Below are 23,492 nucleotides of genomic sequence, written 5' to 3' on the forward strand. Positions count from 1 at the left end.
GGGGATGGTCTCATTCACAGTTCCCCGCAAAGAAACTGAACCAAATCTTAACATTTTATATTAAGTAGGAACAGTGAATAAGGCACATAATACAGGTGATTGTTAGGTCACCAGTATGTCTTTTTTTAAAACTATAAAAATAAACATAAGTAACTAATGGAATAACAAAATAAAAGTTTATTTTATTAGAATTAGGAATGTTCTTTCCCTCTGGGCAACCTGAACAGTCCAGTTACAATGAAAATCTAAGAACAGTTATTTCCACAGCACAGGGCGCTCTATGCACAAAATTACAGGGTTAGGAGCATTTAATAAATTTACCGATCTGATTGTCTCACCAACCCACCCCCTCCCATCCCCCAAGTGCTCTGTACCCAGGATTTGCAACTAAAGAATTTGTTACATCAAGTCCGTTTCTGTCTTGTATTAAATTTCAGTCCCTAATTATGGCTGAATCACATTATACACTGCAGATCCAACCACGTCACATCAAGTCAGTTAGTCTTGGATCTGTTATATATGTGTTTATGTATACACATGTGTATTTAATGTATTTATTTAAACACACATAAAACACATACAATCTGGGTCGCAGCAAATTTCGCAAAATTTAGTCTGATAATATATGCTACTCAGTTTTCCCACTGTGGTTTGTGTCCTGAGCTTTGGATCAAAATTTTACTATAAATCATTTAAAGTTCATCTACTGTTCAATGAATTGTTCAAATGAAGCATGCACTTTTCAAAAGACAACGTAACTGCCCTCAAGAAGACAGGGAGACCCTGGTGCTTACCATGAATAGAGCCCTCTTGATAGACTTAGGTAAGTGAAATGGGGAAGCTGTCATTCGATATGGCTTGCCTATATCCCAGCTGGGGTCACTGAAGCTACTAACAGTGAAAGCAATGAGCTCAGGGAATACTGTCAAATATGGAGATAGTTGTTAAAAGATTGGAATTAAAAAAGGTCAGTTCACCTTGATTCATACAAGTTAGGGAATGCACCCACAACTGCAATACCCTCAGATAATATGCCAAGACAAACTAGAAAAGCATCTCTAAAAAGCACTGTTCCTCCATGGGTAGGGGCTGATACTATGAAGTGCACACACTGTGTTTGGATACTTATTACAAGGGGAGTGCATAATGACACAAACCTAGATACCGCAGTTAACTGGTTAAAAGTTTTTTTAAAAAACACCACACATACACAAAAACATTTTGATTAAGGGAGCCACATATATCTAGATAGCAACTCTGGCTGCTTTTCAAAGTTACCAGGGAAAGGAACTTATTCAAGCTTTCTTTAAAAAAAAAAAATCCTTAGCTTGATAAATGCCTTTTAAGATTGATACAGTCATTTAAAATAAAGTTAAATGGATGTCAGGGGACAGGAGAACATGGAAGAAGCAGACGTCGAGTTCTGATCTGCACCTGAGGTGGCAAGGGAGAAAGGATTAAAGGTACAGGTAAAGTTGATCCTAAAGCGACAAGAGGTTTAAGGAAGCAGCATAATATACTCAGCAAACATTCACTAATTTTTTATGGGAAAAGAACAGTTGCAAGTACATCTCATGTAACAACCTTTTCTAAAAGGAAAAGTGGGTTGATTCAGCAAAGCCTAACTTAGGCAAAAGGCCAGAGGAAAGTGAACCTACTTCCCAATGGAGTAATACGATGTACACTGCAAGAGCAGACAAAGCTGCCTCACAAAAGGTAAACCCTCCCTAGGCGCAAGACATTTAAAGGAAGACAAAGAGGTCCTCAACCCAAATTGGTATTTAATATTAAGACCTCTTAATCTAGTTGCCAATTCACCCTGCACTCCTGTATAGAACTGACAGATTTAGGGATGCTGATCTGTTGAAAAATACCACAGCCAGAATGGCCTAAACAGGCATATAATTAATAAAACCACCACCACCCTTTACTTTTAACATAGCTCTTAGTAGAAATTTCATAAAAATGGACATCACGGCTAAAACGCATCATTAATTTTCCTATCTGTTGACAATGAAAAGAAGCAAAGTCAGTGATTTCTGTTTAAATGAACTAGATGGTAATACCATGTTCTAGGGATGTCTGTCTTCAAACTGAACCCACAGCAACACACAAGCAATTTTAATATCTGCCATATTAAATTCACAATCTGACACTAAGTGAATGGTTATTTATTTATATTTATATTTAAAGCAAAAACATTCTATTTGATACCCTAATGTAAAGAAAGGGTGAGAGAAGAGCCATAACCAAAATCTTAAGAGGCTCAAAGCAGCAATTAAAGGAAAAAAAAAAAATGAAATGTTTCCTCTGGATGGATAGGGAGCATAGGAATGCCTTCACCTGTGCATGACATGTACACTCGAAGGCTTGAGTAAAATGCATGAGGCCATGAAGGGGAATGAAGCGGGGACTAGATTATTCTTGAACTGTTAGCAACTAAGCTCCCTGTTGCAGTCCTTAACTAGGCCATAGTATTGTTGGGGCTTGACCTCCCTGGCCCTGATCAAGCATTGGGCATGAGGCCCATGGCCAGCAACAGACATATAAAAACCAGAAAGGGCAAAGTAATCTCAGGAAAGGGAAATCAAAGAGTTCTTATGTCTTCCAGAGGTACTAAACCAACAGGTTTTTTTTAATCCCAACCTTCAACTGAGGAAAGTTAAAGAAAACGGAAAGAAAATGCACAGCAAATAGACATAATGTTGAAGATTTTTAAAGAATAAATATTTTTTTGTAATTAAACATTATGCAAACACGTGCCACGCTTGCTTTGTCCATGCATATGCGCTATATACAATTTTGAAAAATACTGTGTTGTCCTCTCGTTTTAAAAGTCATATACAAAGTTTTTTTTTGTTTGTTTGTTTTTTGTTTAATTCTTCTTGCTGCCTACCCACTTCCCACCCCAAGAATTTTCTTTACAAGGAACTAAACATCATTCACTCATTACCTCGGGGTATGAGAGAAAGAGAGTCAGTCTCTGTATGTGGGTATATTTGCATGAGTAGAGGAGGAGGGGGAAGAGGTCCTTTACCAAAGTACAACAAAATGGCTGGTTTGGGCATGAAAAGCAGTGTCAAAGACCTGTTTTAAATTTTAACTGTACTACACTCAGGAAAAAGAAAAGAAAAGAAGTCAGCTTTGAGAATGAAGCTACGTTACAAGTTAAAGTTGGAGGGCTTTTAGTGTGTCTGTCACACTTTGGCGGCCTAGAATACTGTTGTACAATGGTTTATCTACCTTTTTTTTTATTACAATATAATTTACTTAAACTTTCTGTTAACAAAACAGAATTCTGGTACTACAGACCAGCAGTATCAGAATGGGCTTAGTGCCTCCTTGTTTGTGTTTGTTTTAATTGCATGAGCACTCTAGATGGTAAAGTTTTCAGAGTTCATTTTATGCAGGGTCATTTTCAGTCCTCAATGTACTCCCACAGATCTTTTTCATAGCCTTCATGAACATGCTGTAACAAAACCCTTCGTCGACTCTCACAGTATCTGTAATCAAAGAAAAAAAGAAAATGTCAGCCCTCCAGTTAAAAAAAAATAAAAAACATTTACTTATTTTTTAGGGCACCCCTACATTTTATCAAGACTTGGAACTAGGCACCTGTTTAAGTAACACATTTGCAGGTCTACTGTTTCTAATTTTAAAAAGGTGTTTTTTAAAAGCCATAATTCCTAGTTTTGGCAATTTTAGAGTAATAAAATGTGAGAAATTCCTAAAGGTCTTAGAAATTACCTGATTCAATCCTGTCATTATTATACCATAAGTAAACAGTTTCAGGAAAAAGCAATTTCAAGGGTCATTTATTCACATTTATAAAATCTTTGTTAACTTTGAAATTACCATAAACACAATGTAGCTGGCTACAGGATGTAAAAATATTACTTAGGACTAATTCTCTAAGACTTCCAAATTTCCGAAGGTTTCTACCACTATTAAAAAGACTAGTGTTAGTATTTGCCAGGAAACAACTTTGGGGGAAATTATCTCTATGATGAGAAAGCAAACATTTTGTATTCTTAGCTTAAGAAGTAGCATATCTTGCTGGTGTATCATCTCTCCACACCATGCCCCTCTCCTTTCTTGGAGAATGAATAAAAACTTTATTCTGTACACTTCTCTCTGTGAATTCTTTCACATCCCATGTCACTGACCACTCTAACATTTTGGTGACCCATAAGGGGACATTCTCTATTTCTCCCTCTCCTCCAGCTTCCTGAGACTTGAGACTAGGGGAGCAGTGGGCAGCAGAAGCTCAATCTGGGCTAAACCCGACCCTGTCTCTGTGAGGTTCAGAGAGAGGATTCTAATCATTCTCCATCTCTCCAGGCTGCAGACAGCCTCCTCCTCATCCATCTTCACGGTCAGTGATTGATGTAAGAAAATTTGTTTTTTCCCTAGGACAATTTATAAATTATACCCTCATAAGCAATACTGAAATATTTATATTTTTCTCCCTACCTAATCCCTCCAGAATTACTGGAAAGCAAGAACAGAACTACTCCCTAGAGCCAAAGGCAGAATATAACATTGGAACAAACAACAGCCTCGTGTTACAATGACCCCAACAGCAAGCCCCTACCCCTTTTTAATCCAATTATAATCCAATAAAAGTTCAAAGTCCCCACCCATCAATGCTGGTGTATCTCTCCACACCATGTCCCTTACCTTTCTTGGAGAGTGAATAAAAACTTTATTCTCTACCAAAAAAAAAAAGTAGTAGCATATCTCGAAATACCATCTATCTTGAGGGTAAAGTAAATCTCTCCTTAGGGGGGAAAACCTAATAAAAACTCTACAATAAGCCTGAGTAGTTCACTTGTCAATAGCCATGATTGCAGGGCCCCCTGGCTATGTCCAGCATGCTAATCTCACCCCTCATCCTAATGGCCACTTGCCGTTTTTAGGCTCTTATTTGCAGGGCAGCAAGTAAATAGATAACGTTGAAAGGAAGAAGCTGGCGGGATACATGGCAGATATCCTCCGCTATGTTTAAATAACACTATACTATCTGCAAATTGTAGCCCAAAGGACAGAAGTAATCTATGAGAAACATGGCAGCAGCTCAGTTACTGGATATGCTAAACCCAAGTTTCACCATTACCTAACTTCACCACTAAGGCATACCAATCTTTTGCTCAAAAACCATTTTAAAAAATCTCACCTGTACTTATCTTGTACTTTCTGCTTTATATCCTGTAGAGAATCTTGGGAAATATCTCGTTCAAGGTAGCCTGAAAGCACCTCTGTGGCATTCTCTAGATCTGCTTGGTTATTCTGCAAGAGGAGGAAGACACATAGTAAATTTTAGCTTCAAAAGAAAGCCGAAAGATAAACCAGCTTAGCTGCTTCCTTGCCTAAACTGCTTTCAACAGATTACATAAATTTTCACAGGTGGTTTTCACTATATCTGTAAAGCTCTTTATTGCTTTTGCCTTTAACAGTGTTCTCTCTTTTCAACGACAATTTCTTAAATGTTAAAAAACCCAAAGATTCACTGATTGTCTCTGAAAGAATATCAAGGACAATTTGAAAGGACTTAAAAGTCTTTAGGAATCTCCTAGTTCTGAGAATTGCTATTTGCTAAAACTTAAAGGGAAACTTGAGGAATAAATAGAAATCCGTTTTTTTGTTTACATCAGGCTGCACCTACTTCTTAAAAGAGAACATGGTATGGAAGATTAAAATTTTGTTATCTTTTACTACTAGGGCTAGTTCTGTACATTTACCAATCTAAATTCCCACCTGCTGGTCCGTGTTACTGTCTAGTCATCTGTTGACGTCAATGTTTCATGCCTCAATTTTAAATGAACATATCTACTTGAAAAACCTTTACTGCTTAATGCCCACTTTAGTCATTACATAACCACCATATTAAGTTCTAACACCATATATTAGTTTTGCCCGAAAAAAGGCTTTTATTAAGTACTGTAATGTGCCAGGTGCTATATGTATGAGCAATATACATGACTGTCTCACTCAAACCTCATAACATCCTAGAAAAGTATTATCTCCATTTTAAAACAGATATAGAAGAGGTTAAGTAATTTGCTTCAAGTCAACAGAGCTCACAAGTGATGAAGTCAAGATTCCAATTCAGGGCTGCCTGCAGAGAACCTGCACACTTAAATCACTAGCTGTCTAACCCATATCAATCTGAATGTAGTTTAGGACAAGAAATCTAAATTTATCTTTCCAATAAATACTACATTTCTAATCCATATTTTCTGAGCAGAACCTTTAAACCGATATATCTTCTCTATGAAAGACCAAGTAGTCCTACGGCACAAGGTGGGCCTTTTCTCACCTCAAAGATAATGGACTGGTTATTCTTTTTGAGGTAGAAAGCGAAGACGTAAGTGTACATGAGTGTGGCACGACACTGGCAGAGGACATCAACTGCTTTCTTCAGGAACTGCACCTCAATCCAGGACATGTTGTGCTGTTGCATCTCCTCCATTTTCTGTTTCACCTGAGCATACAGTTTGTGCTCAAAGCGCAGACTTTGCATGTGGTTCATATAACGATTACAGTAGAACAGGTACCTCTGCAGGGCTGCCCTAGATCGCTGTCCATTGAGAAAAATTAAGGTTACATAATTATGGCAAATGTATTATATATGTGAACAAAGCTGATATCATGTTTACTGATGAAACAGTATAGGAATTTGGCTAAAATCATGAATAAACAGACATCTACTGCTAGCTTTATTATTTAACACTGCTTTGGATGTCCCATAGTTGTACTTTCCAAAATGACAGCCACTAAAATCATGTGGCTATTTCAAATTAAAAACTCAGTTACTCAGTACTCAATAACCATATGCGGTCAGCAGCTACCAAATTGGACAGTGGTAATAAAGTATATTCCATCATTACAGAAAGTTCTATTGGATATCACTGTTCTACAGTATGCAATAAAGTATTAAGTAGGCAAGAAGCACCAGTATTTTGAAGCAGAAAATAGAAAGGCAACCCAGATATCATATAACTCCCGATATACTGCAGTGCCATTTCATCAGCTAAGCGTTTTGTGCCCTTTCCATATCCTGCTCCCCTCAACCTCCCATCAATTAAGTCTCAACTTGGGTATCTAGAATTAACCATCAGTTTCGGGAAATACTGGGATAGAACAACCTATTAAATGACACAAGAAGCTGCGATTAGCAAAATGTGAAATACGGAAAATCCTATATGACAAAATAATTTAGTTTCCTCAATAAATAGGTGGCAAGGAAGAAAAAAAAAGAAAGGAAGAAATGCAAGGACTTAAAGATTAGAAGAGACTCAAGAGATAACAATCAAACCCATTTTGTGGACTTGGGTGAATCCTGATTTAAAGTAACTATTAAAAAAAATTTGAGGTAAGTGGGAACATTTGAACACTGGAGAGTTGATGACATTAATGAAGTACTGACTTCAAAAAACATATATAGTATAATTATAAAATAATGTGTTATAATATATAGTAAATACATACACAAATACAATGTTGGTACTGCAGTTATATTTAAGAAAATTAAAGATACAAGAAGTATTATCAAACAAATATTATATTATGATATCTGGTCTATATTTGTTTTATTTTATTTATCACACTGCAAAAATCATTTGCATAAATCTTTCCTATTATACTGTAAATCTCCAGGGGAGCCAGACTTTTTAAAAGTAATCTTGTTATGTTTACTTAATATGTGGAAAATGACTAATAATAAATGCTTGTTAAGTGATGCCACCACTATGAAAGGGTTTCTTTCCATACACATATTTTTCTTTCACTATCACCTTCTCTTCCTTTCATGTCTTAAAGCCAACACACAGCACAGAAACTACTAGGCCCTGTGGTTGGTCTCTTGGTTAGAAATACTAACTATGAACCAAAGAATTAGCCAACCATATGATCCAGTATCATACATCAGAACATCTTTAAAAACCTAGACAAGCCATGTTACTACAAGAACCAGGTAGATATCAAAACCAATGCTTATACACTGAAAAATTATGCCAATTATATCTAGTCACTATTAAACATATTAATATTATATATTAATCTAAAAATTACTGCAATTATATGTAAAAATATGTATGTGGAAAATAATCTGCTTGGAATTTTATTCTGTGCCCAAAGCACTATTATTTCCAAGCCTATCATATTCCCAAGATGAAACAGAAAACCTAAACTACCATATTAAAATGTATGATATTAGAGGACTTTACTTAATATGACCAACAATTTGAAAGAGCTTATTAAAAATCTCTAAAAGTCAGCATGAAAGAAAACCCATACCATCACTGCAATAAGACTAACTTAACTCAAACACCAGATTCTGGATTGAGAAATGCAATCAGTGACCAAAAACCACTTTGGAAAACAAATAACCTGTCTGCTTAGAACAGGGGTAGGCAGACTCTAGCCTGCAAGCTAAATCCAGTTGCTGCCTGTTTTTGTAAAGTAAAATCTGTGTTCCCAAGATCATTTAAGTTTTTTTTCACAAAGAATTCTATATTCTCTAAATTCTTCCTGTATTATTCTTATTGGACTTGAGAATAATAATTGGCTTAAATAATGAGCTCTGTGGCCTTAACTTTTGTTTTACTGAATCACAATATACTTACTGAAATGTAATCAACTATTCATAAACTTGCAAAAGAAAACAAAAAGCCAGCCACACATAGCAGTCTACCAACAGCCATTTTATTTTAGGAAACATATGTCAAATTAATCTGAACTTGAGTTTCACTGGTTTTATAGTTCTCTTGGTTTGGTTGTATAGTTGTATAAAAGCATAAGGTTTATAGTTGGTTTATGTTTAAACATTTAGGTAAATTATAATGAATATAATCTAAATCAACATTGGAATTTGTGGGGCTGTTTTCCTTATAAAAGGACTACAAATATTGTGAAAGTCTTGAAACACCCCTCATCATTTATAAATACAAAATATAATTTCCCAGTCTTAAAAAAAAAAAGGACATAGAACTTTCACTTCTAACAATATGACAATGTAGGTTATCTACATTCTTCCATATTTATGGAATTTTTAATTAGTAAATTTTAAGGGGATGTTTAAAAAGTGAAACAGGAATAAACAGATCATGATGTGGATTACATCTGGCAAAGAAAACCATTTGAAAAATACATTTGGGACACTGGCGAATTTCAATATAGAATGAATGGCATGTAAGGCATTTCAAGAGTCTACAAATATGACAATCACTGGCTGAAAGGAACTCGAAGTGCTGTTGAATCTAAATCTACACCTAGTGTTTGGATCCCTTCTATAATAGTGGTTGTGTTCCCCATCAGGTGATAGGAAATTTCCTACCTCCTGGAGCAGCCTATAATCAAGCGTAGGAGGTTCCTGATGAACAATGAGGTTAAAAATAATAATACAGAATTAAAAATAAGTGAGACTGAATATAAATAGCAGCAGAGTTCTTTTAACAATTACTGTTCTCTAGTCTCCTTGCTGAGAAGGGAAAATCTTGATACAACTTCTGAAACCTGGAATTGTACTACATGTCTAGATTAATTAAAAGAAAACAAATAAACCTATAAATAGGAATGCTCCTGATAAGCATTTTCGATGAGATTCCCTTACTAAATGTACAGATACCCAGTACTAACTGAAGTATATTTCCACAAATCTTTCAAAATTGAAAACTCCTGCTAACTTATTCCCTAATAAGCACACAATGCACATCCTGTTCAACTGTTACCCCAAAATAAATGCACTCACCTCCTGTGCATCTCTTGCTGCCTTTGCATCATCCTCATTATAGCGGTTACAGTTGTACCTTAAAGTAAAGCAAGAGGATTCCATAAAGTCATAAATCAATGAAAAAAGAACCAATCACAGAATTTTAGCCTGGATTTAGAGATTATCTAGAACTGATATCCTGCTTTATACAGATAAAATGGGGTTAAAATAAGCAGGGCTCTATCAGTATAATGATAGTTACCATACTGAAAGGCGCTCAGTGTTGTTCAACCTAATCCATACCTAGTGCTTACATCCTCTCTGTAAGAGAGTATCAGTCCTCTATACAGTAATAGGGAATTTCCCACTTCCTAACTTAGTCCATTCCAAATCACTTCACCTATAGTCATTAGAAAACACTGTCATTCTAGAACTTCCATTTACTGACTAAGTCTGAACTTCTAATTAAACTTTTGAAGAAAGAGATCATCTGATGTCCTAGGCTGACTGTTATTTAGGTTAAATATTCCCAATTTTTCCAGAGTTACTCACCTTCTTATCATCTCTTTTATAAACCAATGAACCAACAACCGGTGGACCACTGTATAATATTGGGTTTTCCAAAAAGTCTGTTTAGTGTTTTCCATAAAATGAAAGACATATTTTTCATTTTTACCAATAACTATATTGATTTGGATATTCAGAGTATGTCGGCTATCTCCCGTGTGGTATATATAATGTTGTTCTCAATTAATGTCTCGATTCGATCACTATCAACTTCAACTGATCTACCCTACTATGGAGCTTTGTCTGGCAAATCTCCAGTATGCAACTTTGCAAACTACTTTTCACATGTTCAATTAGTCATGGCACCTTTTCCACACTGAAAAAGTGCGTGTGTTTCAGTTGTGTTCTCACCTTTTTTAAAATAATAAAGCATAAGAAGCCCAAAAATGTTGCTCATTTTCTTCCATCTTCAATATTAAAATGACTACACAAAAATTCATCAATTTTGTAAGTTTTTAAAAAATGTACACTGATCTGAGAGCTGTCACAATATAATCTAACAAAACTGTTTCAAATGAAGTTAAAGACAAACTAAGTGCTACTAGAGCCATCTTACAGAAAAACACCCCAACAAACTTTTTGGTCAACCCAATAGATACTATGCTACATGCTCTACATGCTGTTACAGTTTACAAGAGTCACTCAAAACTGAGCGATATACTAAGTGAGGAGCTGGGAGGAACCTGCTCAGAGAAGTCAGTTCAGAGTGGAGATGAATGAGACTGGCACTTCCCTTGTTCTCCTTACTCTCTACTTCTTCTTTTATGGTAGAGTAATTATGGAAGCAGCTGATATTTATTGAGTACTTATGATATACTCACTTACTGAGTTCTTTAAATGTACTATTGCATTTAATCCCCTCAACCATCTTATGAAATGTGTATTATTATTATCCTCATTGAGCAGATGAAGAACTAGGTTTTTCAAGGTCAAAAAAGTAGGGTTTCAGAGCTGGGGATTAAACTCATGTGTATCTCCCAAATGAGGTCCATGCTCTTAACCAGTGAGTATACTGTTCACAAGCTGTTGTCTCCAGAATCTCTTAACAGTGATCTTTGTAAAACTAACGAAGGAATTTGAATTTAAATCTTGTTAAACTGGATCATTGTTTCAGCTTGTCAAGTTCTTTAGGATTTTAATGATCTACATAATCAGTATTTCTCTTTAATATTACCTAAAATGTATGTAAGATTCTCATATTAGTTCAAGAACATCATCAATAAAACTGACCAGAAAAGTAGTGTACACTGTAAAGGTGTGTGTGGGGGGGGGGGAGATAAAAGATAAGAACAAAGCCTTTAAGCAAACCAATAAAGTTAAAGCATCCCATTAGAAAAACATAAACCCATTATCTGTACTCCAATAAATCATTCAATTAATTGAAACTATACCTCCTTCTCTGTATTCACAGCCTAGGCCACAAATATCTTAGTCCACACCGAAATATCTTGCTGAGATCTATAAAACATTCCCTAATCCATCTTCCTAACAACATCACTGGATTCTAGGATTTCACATAAGAGAAAAATTAAGTTATGTGGATCATATATAGTTTGTGGAATCACAAAATTTGGAAATATATTTTGTCTGTTTCCAGTCACTGATGCCTCTTTACTTTAAAAAATTACTCAGAAATAATCAACAATGACTCACTGACCTCATCTTCAAGCTTTTGAAAGAACCCAGACTACAATTCATCCAGGGCAGATTAATTAATTTCCCCCCAGCTTGGGTTATAATCCCCTTTTACCACATTACTTTACTCAATTTAACCCAAAGATGACCCCTCCTTGCCCTCTACTGGTCAAATATTAACACCTCTTCTTATCTGATAATTCTTAAAAATTTGCCTTTTGATTTTTTTTAGATATTTATAAGCCTCAAATCATTCTGGCCTTTACTCTGCTAACATTCAAATTAAGACTTTAAAGAAGGAAAGCAAATAGGGCTCATCTATACTTCTAACTCAGGTGACTGATAGTGTTACTTGGAATGCTATTTTAAAGATTCTGAGGCATTTTCAGATTTAAACAAGAAAGCAGATTCAAGTCATAAGCAACATTCCCGACATCTCTGATCTAGGTCGTTGTTCATTCTTTTGTGTCTACCATTTGTTTTGTATCCTTTTCAGTTTTCAATACAGCTCCTTTAAGATTTAAGTTGTGATCAGAGATTACCTTACACATGAAAATCTAACTCTTCTTTTGCATTCCCTCCCCTCTTCACTAGGCTTGTTTAAATATATTAGAGTGAATTTAGTTTATGGGAACACTCTAATGCAGCAGTTTGCCTTCATAAAATTTAGAGGACCTGTCCAGCTAAAACCCAAAACACCCTTTCTTGCTTCTGACAGTGGCAAAATTACTTTCTTACCTGTCTCAGAGTTAATTTTAGACAGGTAATCCCTCATATTATTCCTCTAGCTAGTGAAACTAATCAAAGTTGCAACAAAACTAAAAGGGAAGACTTGCCACTTTTTAAGTTCAGATCTTCCTTACCTCGTTTTGAACTTGCAATTTATTAACCTCCTACCCACTCTCTACAAAGCAGCCACAATTATGTGACAATGTATATAAAGTATAAAAAAAAAGCAGCCTTCTTCTCATCTAAGTAACAGATCCAATCATGCCACTCACTTAAAATCCTTCTGATAATGTCCAAACTACTGTAGGTCTCAGTCTACGTTCTCTTTTTCTATTCCTCACAACTTAGGAGGGCTCACAAACTCAAAGGCCAATAGGGCACAGGCAAGTAACTAAAATCAGAGAAACATTCCATTTGCATATAAAAACACTCAGAAATATTTTCACTTTTACTAAGAGATATGCCAGCTCTGATTTTTCTCAAAATTCAAGGCATCGTCAGTCTAACTTGCATTTTCCCAAATGGATAAGAAATATGCATTGAGCAAAAGTATATATTTTACTAAGTGGGATTAGTGCCATCATGACATATGCTAATGCCATTAAGCTTCAGTCTTTGGGGACACATAACTGGAAAGGAAAGGTTAGTAATCAATTCCAGGTGACTGTTGCCAAGAAGAAGTGCAGATCTGTTTCTATGATTCAAAGGGAAACTAAAAATCTGGACTGCACTGGGCAATTTTCCAATTTTCAAAGTTTGGAACAAGTTTTTTTTTTTTTTTGTCAAATGATGGACAGAGTAAGTAAAACACAACTGCATGCTGGGTTTTGTCTACTGCCTAGAGAGACATATTAGACAATGCAACTCTTCTCTGAATAAGGCATATACATTCACATCATCCTACCTTTGTTCATGCTGCTCCTTTTGCACTGTATGTTTTTCCCAACACTTTTTCAACCAATGAACTAGTCCTCCTCTGTGAAATATTCCTAAGTAATCCCTCTCGATATCTTGCATATATACCTCTAACACTAATCACACAGTACTTATTTAGCAAGCTCCCAAGTTAGACGGTGATTTCCATGAAGCAGAAACCTTACTCAAAATATGCGGCATATATCACATACTTTTGTGAACATATTCCTTCCCTTCATTTCCATTTCCCCAACCTACCAGGCAGATCCATGTGGTTCCCAAGGGCCAAGACACACCCAGCAAAACTCTGCTTTACAGTTCTGGTTACGACAGACCATGTGATTACAACCGCCATCCTTCTCAATTGTGACATGGCATTTGGGACATTCCTATGAAGAGAAACTATAAAGTTGGTGTCAATGCTACACTAGGTTGTATTACTACCACTGAGGAGAAGCCAATTCTCAATTTGGTCTATTTTAAAATATCACATCCACTGTCATTAATACATGTAAAGCACTTAGAACAGTGTCAAACTCTTAATAAGTACTAATGAAAATGAGCCGTTGTCATTACTACTGGCTTTCGAAATGTACAATTTAAGGATTTGTTTTAGTAGGGCTGGGGGACGAAAATATTTTAAGTACTTTTAGCCATACATATAGCAATAACATTTTGTTCATGAAGGTAAAATATTTTGTTCATGTAAATAATAATCTAAGTCATCTAAAAATAATTAATGGTTACTTCCTGTATCTTACATTGTTCTCAGTGTTTTATATGCATTAATTTATAATCCTTATAGTACACCTATTCCTATTTCCATTTTTCAGATGAATAAACTAAGGGAGAAAAAATTTTAAAAAAGCTAGTCCAAGGTCATACAGGTAGCAAAGGGTGGAGTCAGGCTTCAAACCCAAGCAATTTGGCCTCAAGATTCAGGAAAGTGAGATTGGTAAATTCTTTTTGTGGATTCTGAGTTGTTAACCAACTTCCTTCTGCCAAACATCCTGTTTTATTTATATATTTTTATTTATTGAATTTAGAGGGAGAGAAAAAAGGAGATGGGGTGGGAAGAGCAAGAAACATCAATTTGTTGTTCCACTTACTTATGCTATTTATTGGTTGATTCTTGTATGCGCACCATGACTGAGGATGGGCAACCTTGGTGTGTCCAGTACAAGTGTACCAACCTGATACACTGTATCAGGATAATGCTCTCACCAACTAAGTTACCTAACCAGGGCTAAATACCCTTGTTTTAAATTCTTCTTATTGTGGATCATTTGCATCTGTGCTATAGAGATAATGATCTCCCCTCCCCCATCTGTATCATTTTCTCGGTTACTAGTGAGGCAGTGAGGCAAAGTTACTACCCTGCAGGCCTATTGTTTTTCTCTTTTGAAAAACCTAAAGAAATCAAACTTACTCATTATTTTTAATAAAATGATAAATGAGACAGAAAGCTTGTATTTGTGTTTGATGACTGTAACTACCACAAGAGAGTAGTACCCATTATATTATTTGCACAAATAAGCCTACACTACAATGCCCATAAACCACAGTAATTTTAAATAGGTCAATATGGTGATTTTTAATCAAATTTTTGAAATGACATACATAAGAAATTTTACATTTTCTCAAAGAAGCGAGTTCCAGTCCTAAAATATCTGTTTTACTCTACATTTCTTGATACATTACCAAACAGTATTAAGCTTTCAATATGTTAGGATACCGTCAACAATCTGCAAATTGGTTTAAGGAACTAATAACAATAGTAAACAAAAGTTTCTGAAACCGCTCAAGAGAAAAACTCTTCAGTCTCACCTTAAAACTGCCAAATAGATAACTTTATTATTACAAATTGCCATTTTTCCTCAATAATCTACTTTCTAAACAAAGTCAAATATATTCAAGATTATATTCCCTATTTTAAACATCTGTGAGGTTTAGAGCATTTGTGATTTTTCTAGATGCAGAAAGAGGATGAGAGTTTAATCAAATGACTTAGTGAAAATACAGCTGCCCTATTCTAAATACTAGTTTTACAGAACATATTTAAGATTCTGGTGGAGAAATCTTCAATTTCCAAAAAAGGCTAGGCTAGGAAATTTTTTTAAACAAAAGTAAACATACTTCCTGATATTACAGCAAGGTTTTTATGAGTGACATGACTTATGTTTATCATATAATCATGGTTTTAGAGAGCACAAAAATATTTCAACCATACATTCCTCAAAGATGTGGGCACTGTAGTATGTGAAAAGACTCACTGTTTCCCTGCTAATGCTTTCTGAGAAACAGAAATAAATACGTATTTTTTAATTTTGTGGGGTAGAGCAGGGTACTGACAGTGTAAAATTGTGTGTTAGCCTTCATCATTTACGAACTCTCTATTTCTTCTGTCCTGTGATTGAGAGATGGAACAGTACAAAGCTATAACTAACACTGGCCAAACAATTCTATTATTTAAAAAGAATAAATAACACATCGTCTTCACACACGAAGAACTAAAAACGAATGGCCCATTAATAACCCCATCATTCATCACCGAAGTCACTTCTTATTTGGATGGAACAGAAGACTGAACTGAATAAAAAACTGGATATTTATACAATTTTCTATTAAGATACTGAGTGGTACGTACTGGGATTCAAATGCTTGTTATTACTTGGTGATAGACAACAAGGGTGTTCAAAAAGATTGCTTTCATCAGTAAGATTTTGTCTAGTGTTAAAGAAGTGGTTCAGGACTGTAAAAAGACTGAATTTTAAAAATAGTGTTTTGAGTAATGCAATTCAAAAATACAACAAAAAAACAAAGGACACCCATATTTCCCCCAAACTTCTATTTCTCAAGAGCCAAGTCTCTTAATAAATCGTATTATAGAAGTTTAACATGCTAAAGATGTTACATAATAAAACGTTACTCATTTAACTCTGATTGAATGGTGCCTAAAATCTCTTAGACGTTAAATGCAGAAATGCAAATTAGCCCAATAAAATCAAGCTAGGTGGAGCAAACCTACATTTGTATACTAAAAGGCAGCCAAGGACAATACAGGAATCATAGCAAACATCAGGGCAGAAAAATTATCATCCTTGTCTTCTAAAGTAATGCTTTCCAATAAAAGAAAAGTTCTAAAGCACAGCAACGTGCACACTACAGTATAGTACACTGTAAAACAAACTCAAATGCTAAAATAAAGAAAAATTATTAATAGGCAATCATTCTAGATAAAATGAAAGCAAACCTTAAAATAGATAAAAAGGTAAAACAAGGCCTTAACCAGGTAAATTTACTTTTGCTAATGTTGATGTATCTGTCCTTATCAGTTCTCATTATCACAGTTTATTGAAGAAAAACACCAACCTTTGTGTTGGCTGCAATCCAATTAGAGGTTTCACTGTCATCATCACACTTTTTAATCCATTTCTTCAACCACTGTTTGGGAAAAAAAACCCACAACTGTTAGGGTACAACAAAAGACTTAAGAAATAAGAATAGCAAATTACTTCAATACTTAAATGCACTCAAGCTTAAATATAAAAGCCAAAAGACACGATTATCACTACATTTACTTCCTTTTAAATCAAGGAAATCCTGTAGTTCTCCTATCGAGTATATACAAAAATCTACCAAAGGAGGACTTTCTCTGGCTGAAGTGAGGGGATAATCTACCACCTGACTAGAATTCCAGCTCCAAGTTGTGCCATTGTCCTTAGACCATTGCAAAGCCTACTGAGGAAGGTGCTTTAACCATGATGATCCTGATAATATCAGGAGCTGACTTATTCCTAAGGAATGTTCTCTAAATACTGGCAATCATCATCTGAGATAAAAAAGACAAAATAAAATCTTTTATCTACTAAAGGATAAGTAACAAAATTGTGCGCTGTAATTTTCAGTCACCAAGTCTTAGAAGTGTTCTACATTATTTAAAAATGAAAATGCCAGACAAACTTACCTTACATTTAACTGGATCATGCCAATTTTCTCCACAGTTGAAGCTGTTAAGTGACATAAGAGTGAAAAAGAATTAAGTCCCACCTACTATTAAGTATTCAAACAAACATTATAGTTCCTCAGTGTTATCACCAGTTTCTAGTGACTGGCAAATACAAAGATAGGAACCATGTCTATTTTATTCTACAATGAATTATTTAGAATTTAGTATTCTGATCAGTGTGTGAATGAAAAATGACTATATAAGCATGAAGACATGCTTAGATGACAATTTCATAACAAATGACTATCTAGACAGTCATAAAACTAGTTAGATGTGTATTTTTCTGATACTTTTAAGATGGTTCCTTGATGTAATCACTCTCTAATTGAAGCATAGCTGAAACCATGTTCACTAATTTCAACTTAAATTTCAATCATGCTTCATTAGGATATATTAAATATTTTACTTAATATTCCAAATAAAGAGTAAAAGTCTGACTTTGTAAGGTACTACATGATTTAGTACTAATGTGCAGTCAGCAATGCACAGGAAACAAAACAGGCCATATCTTTGCATGATCCAAATGAACCTCAGGCTGGCAGAGATAAACTATACCATACAAGGTATAAAACAAAAGTGTGACTAAATATTCTCTAAGAATATAGTAATTGCTAATGCCTTTCTGTTTTCTGGGCAAATGGCATATACATTTGTGAAAAAAGTATAAAGCAATGATAAACACAAATTTCATGAAAAACAATGGAATGGCTAATAAATTAGCTAATCAAGTAATCTAGGAATGCCAAAAATCCTTTACAAATGAGAGTAACAAAGTGCTATTATTTTAAATAAAGTCAGGATAATGGTTACTTCTGAAAAAGATGATATGTAATGGGATGGAGAGGGAAACCAAGGGGTTTCAATTATGTCTGTCATGTTTTATTTCTTAATAAAAACTAACAAAATGCTGATTTTGATTAAGCTGGGTTGCAGCTAGGTAAGTATTCATTGTTGTTATTCCTATACTTCAGTTTGTATTCAAAATAGTTCATAGTATATATTTCATTTCAAATATAAAAATATATTTGAAAATAGGTATAGAATCAGAATCCACTCCCTACCTGGTAAACTCTGAAACAATAATGTATATTTAATAATTACCAAACTAGCATATATTTTACACATGTTTAATGTCTATGGGTTTACCTGCTTTTTAGGAAAACATTTAATATTAATGGTGTATAAGTCTAATTGACACGTAAGTCTAGTATTAATGATGTGTAAGGCTTGACTGGCTTCTTATTCCTAACAGATCCACAAAGGAATGGAAGATCATTTTAGCTCCCTAATATGTGATATTACTGGAAATTCCCTGGTAAGTTGAATTTAGAATTCAAAGGCTGAAGAATACGCAAGAGAACTCCAAGAACTCATGTTATCAAGAAAGCTGGAGCCAGAGAGCCAAATCTAAATCAACCATAGACTGTCTTTCCCAATTTACCTTCACAATTTCTTCCTAGGAGTAAGATTAAACTTGTCAGAGCAAAGGAAATTTTTAAAAAGTCCTAACTGTGCATTTTATTCCTAAGAGATAACTAACTTGTAAACAGAGCAAGAGCCATAAAGGAACCAAATGTAATTTTACAAAATAAGCAGTCAATCAGAAATGAGAGGAATTAAGTTCTTATCCCAGATCAGTAAGTTTGCTCCCAATTAAGATCTACTGCAGCACATAAGAAAATGTGATTATAACTGCACTTTTTCCCATAAAAAATTATTACCTCAAGGTTAGAAAAACAGGAAAGAGGAAAGTTATTTAAGATGTGACTTTTAAATCTACTCCTTACTTAAATACATCGTTTTAATCATTATCACCCACCTCCCTCCCTACCTGAGGTAATTTTTTTTTCTATTTTACTACTAAGAATAAATTAAAAAGCTGTATGCATGATTCCAATTTAAGAAATTACTAGCTTACCAAAACTGGCGCCCACATTTGCAGCGAACAGGTTTAGCATCAGGATATTGTACTTTAACAACATGGTGGCAATCTGGGGCAGGACACCACTTTAATAGTCGATTGCACTGAAACACAAGTTAGAGAATAAAAAATGACAGTAAATTGAACCACGATGCAAGATTTTCTAGCACACCAAGTAATTATTTGTATTACTTCCCTAGCATAAGGGCACAGGGGGATCAGTGACATAAGCATATAAAAACCTGCCGCCGATACTTATTCTTCTACAGCAATGTTTATGGGTGTACTGCTTTGCTAAGATTATAGGTCCCTTGAAAAGCTGGTTTTATAAAACACAAGGTCTGTCCAGAAAGTATTCAGCCATGTACTATGAAAAATAGAGATGTTTATTGAAGATATGAGAATCACTGTACACAAGACAATGACACATCAGTCTCCTTCCAAGTAGGCAGCTTGGGACCTCACACAGTTCTCCCAGTCACCATCAGCTACCCTGTGTATTCTCCTGAATCTCATCAATAGTCTGAAATCTCTTCCCTTTCAAAGGTGATTCTAGTTTAGGGAAAAGCCAGAAGCCACAGGGCACCAAATCTGGGTTGCAGGGGGTCTGAGTCACCTGGATGATTTGATGCTTTGCCAAAAACTCTACATGAGATGGAATGCATTTGTGGGCGTGTTTTTTGTGATGAAGCTGCCAATCACCAGTTGCTCATAGCTGTGGTCTCCTAAACCATCCGAATAGTTTTTGAGGAAGACTGTTCAAGCATACTGCAAAATTTGTAGAGTAGATCCTTACTCTACTCTCTCAGTCATTTTGAATGTGACGGCCACACAGTACACATGCTCACTCAATGGCGTCTACTATCCCCACTGACTAGCAAAGTGAAGTCATCATTGTTCACTCACGCGCATTCCAGTCCACTCTCCTCAACTGCCAGGTTACATCAATGTTGTGCAAACCCTTCTCATTATATTAACAATGGCTGGGCTTTTTCCGGACAGATCTCGTACATGAAGTATCGCTTGTTCTATCTTCAAAACACCACTGAGAAGCTTTAAAATATTTACTCATGGCATTTACATGACACAGGATAGTTTGAAACAAGCTAAGGGATATATATGCAGTTTCTCCTTTGACCATAAAAAGCTCTTCTAAGTACAAAAGGCAGTTTCTAAAACTATGGCATAGATCACATCTTAGATTCTTCAAAAGGAAATAAGACTTTTGTAACACTGCTATAGAACAAAACATGGCAAAACACTCTGCAACAGAACTGAAGTTTACTGACCATTAAAAAAAAAAGTATTCCTAAAATGCTGTTCTCTACAAGATCTGACCTTTAATTTAATCACCAATAGAAATAAAAATTACTAGAAAATAGTTTAACTCTAGAAAGAGTTAAAATACCTAATTACACTGATGCTCCTAAACAGAGGCTGGCAAACTTCTTCCACAAAGAGCCAAGAAGTAAAGACTTTTGGCTTTGTGAGCCACAACGGCTTCTCTAGCAACTATTCAACTCTGCCACTGTAGCACAAAAGTGATATAAAACAAATTGAGTATGTTTAAATATATATCATTATTTTAGAAAAACAGGCATGCTATCTTTTGCAGACCTCTGTTCTAATAAAAGAAAGACATTCAATAAAAAACATATAACCAAAGCGTTCTTTACTAATAAAGTTTACTGGTAATGGAAGCTAAAAGAAGAAGATATACATAGCAGAATTAGAATACCAAACATGATTAAACATGACATCAATAATAATCAGCTAAAATTTTCTTCTAGGGATCAAGAGGTATAAAGGAAGAATACTATAAAAATAATTTTACTATCAAAGCTCAAGATCTAGCCCCCGCCAGTGTGGCTCAGTTGGAGTGTCATTCCATATACTAAAATGCTGCAGGTTCAATTCCCAGTCAGGGCAGCACATGAGAGGACTGACGTCTGTTTCTGTGTCTCCGGCTCCCCACTTCCCACCTCCCTCCCTCCCTGAAAGCAATGAAAAGGTGTCTTCAGGTGAGGATAAAACAAAAACAAAAACACACCCTCAAGATTTATAAAGAGACACCTAACTTATTGGTTTGTCATATTCCTTTGAGAAAAGAAAGTGTTTTGGTGTGCTTCAAAATAAAGTCCATAACCCATGTGATGGCAAAGGTGTCCCTTACTGTCCAGAGTATTTCTATAAAAAACTAGTATTTCTATTAAACAGAATTTCTTTTATTAAAAAAAGGAAAACTTAAGAGAAATCACTTACCTCTACAAAGCTATTTGTTATTAAATGCTGATATTTTAATTTAACTTTTGAATCTGTGATCAGGCGCCTGAAAGGAAGAATAAAAAATAGTTTATTAGGAAGTTTCAGCCAAAAGTGTTTCCCACATTTATAAAATAAAACTTCAATGCAATGGCTATAAATCTGCCTTGAATTGAAAATACTAAAATGCACATGGACTATCAAAAAATGTAGCAGTAGTAATCAAAACAATAATTTCAAAGTTGCTGTAGTTTCACTTTGGGAGACACTTCCACATTTCTTATATTCTAAATATTCTTTTTTTTTTAATTTTTAAAAAGATTTTATTTATTTATTTTTAGAGAGGGAAGGGAGTGAGGGAGAGAGAGAGAGAAACATCAATGTGCGGTTGCTGGGGGTCATGGCCTGCAACCCAGGCATGTACCCCAACTGGGAATCAAACCTGCGACACTTTGGTTCGCAGCCTGTGCTCAATCCACTGAGCTATGCCAGCCAGGGATATTCTATTTTTACCCAGATTGTATTATAATCTTGCAATTTACCAAGTACTGCCAAATTTAGGCCGCTTATAGAATTCTTTTGACTCTTGACATCCTGCTTTAAAACTGTAATTCTCTGCCATCTTCTCTCAGACTCCCTCCCAAAAATCAGTGTGTGAAAGAAGAGATATTGATAGGAATGGTAAAAAATGGACCCAGGCTTTACTATAAATAGTTTTAAGGGCCTTCTTCTTCTGATTCCTTTTGTTAATTTACCATAAATACTTACTGGCTGCAACCTGGCTTTTCTTGTCCACCTAGAAAACTCTGTAATTCACAACAATTTCTAGAAAACACAGGAATCCATGAAAGTGAAGAACGCTGAAGCCTAAGTTTCATTAGTTTTAATCGTAAAAACTTTTGTATGTGTTATAAAGAAATGTGTTAAGCAGGAAAAGATGAAGCACTAACAAAGCCATTAAGAATTGTAATCAAACAAGCATATAGCCCAACCTCATTAAAACCTTTTAAATGGACAAATGTTTGTACAATCTGGCCTCATCTAATTTTTGAGCTTGGTAAGAAGCTCCAGCAGGGCTAAGACCCTGCTCTCCCCCCCTGTCCTGTGCCACTTTCAGTGTACACCTGTCACATTTGTGTTCTTTCAAAACTGTAGGCACCATCCTTCCTCAGAGGCTTCTGCTAGGAAAGGAAATGGAAGAATATCACAATAGTAGGACCACCTAGATTTGAATACTGGCTTCAAAATTTACTAGCTATGAACTGAGGGTAAGTTCTTTGACCTCTACATTTTTTTCAGTTTGCAAATCTGTAATATGGATAGCAAAAATAGACTTGTGAGACTAGAACGGTACCTGGCAAACAGTAAGCACTCAATAAATATTAAATGCTGCTATTCTTTTTTCTTCAAGGAGGCCTTTTCTGGCAATTCCTTATCCCACTCTAGATGTAGAACTACCCTCAGTTCTCATGGCACCTTATACAACTCTCCTTTATAGGGTCTGTCATAATTTTCATTAGATTGTTATCTATATAATAATGTATTTAATATTGCCCTTCCTGTTCCCCTGTCCCCAACTAAACAGTAAGTTCCATGAAAGGATCCCTTGTGTCCAGGCACAGTGCTGGACTTGTAGAAAGTGTCCAATAAATATTTTTTAAGTGACTAAACCTTCACATTTCACAGATGTTGAAACTGAGGTCCAAATATATTTGGTGATCCTCAAAAAGTTAAACCCAGAA

The 23,492-nt window shown here is 35.2% G+C and overlaps 1 protein-coding gene across 1 annotated transcript in view; it reads right to left on the reverse strand.

Annotated features, from left to right (window-relative positions):
• Positions 1 to 162: 162 nt before the first annotated feature.
• Positions 163 to 23,492, reverse strand: part of ARIH1 (ariadne RBR E3 ubiquitin protein ligase 1) — a 144,601-nt gene continuing 121,271 nt past the window's right edge. Inside the window, exons 6-14 of the mRNA XM_028505890.2 lie at positions 21,751 to 21,817; positions 19,486 to 19,592; positions 17,526 to 17,568; positions 16,931 to 17,002; positions 13,817 to 13,947; positions 9,752 to 9,809; positions 6,320 to 6,580; positions 5,177 to 5,289; positions 163 to 3,503 (exon numbers count right to left, since the gene is read on the reverse strand). Of these exons, the coding sequence (XP_028361691.1) occupies positions 3,419 to 3,503; positions 5,177 to 5,289; positions 6,320 to 6,580; positions 9,752 to 9,809; positions 13,817 to 13,947; positions 16,931 to 17,002; positions 17,526 to 17,568; positions 19,486 to 19,592; positions 21,751 to 21,817 (937 nt within the window). The 3' untranslated portion in view covers positions 163 to 3,418. The remainder of the gene's footprint in view (positions 3,504 to 5,176; positions 5,290 to 6,319; positions 6,581 to 9,751; positions 9,810 to 13,816; positions 13,948 to 16,930; positions 17,003 to 17,525; positions 17,569 to 19,485; positions 19,593 to 21,750; positions 21,818 to 23,492) is intronic.

Source organism: Phyllostomus discolor, chromosome 1 (assembly GCF_004126475.2).
Source record: "Phyllostomus discolor isolate MPI-MPIP mPhyDis1 chromosome 1, mPhyDis1.pri.v3, whole genome shotgun sequence".
Classification (NCBI taxonomy): domain Eukaryota; kingdom Metazoa; phylum Chordata; class Mammalia; order Chiroptera; family Phyllostomidae; genus Phyllostomus; species Phyllostomus discolor.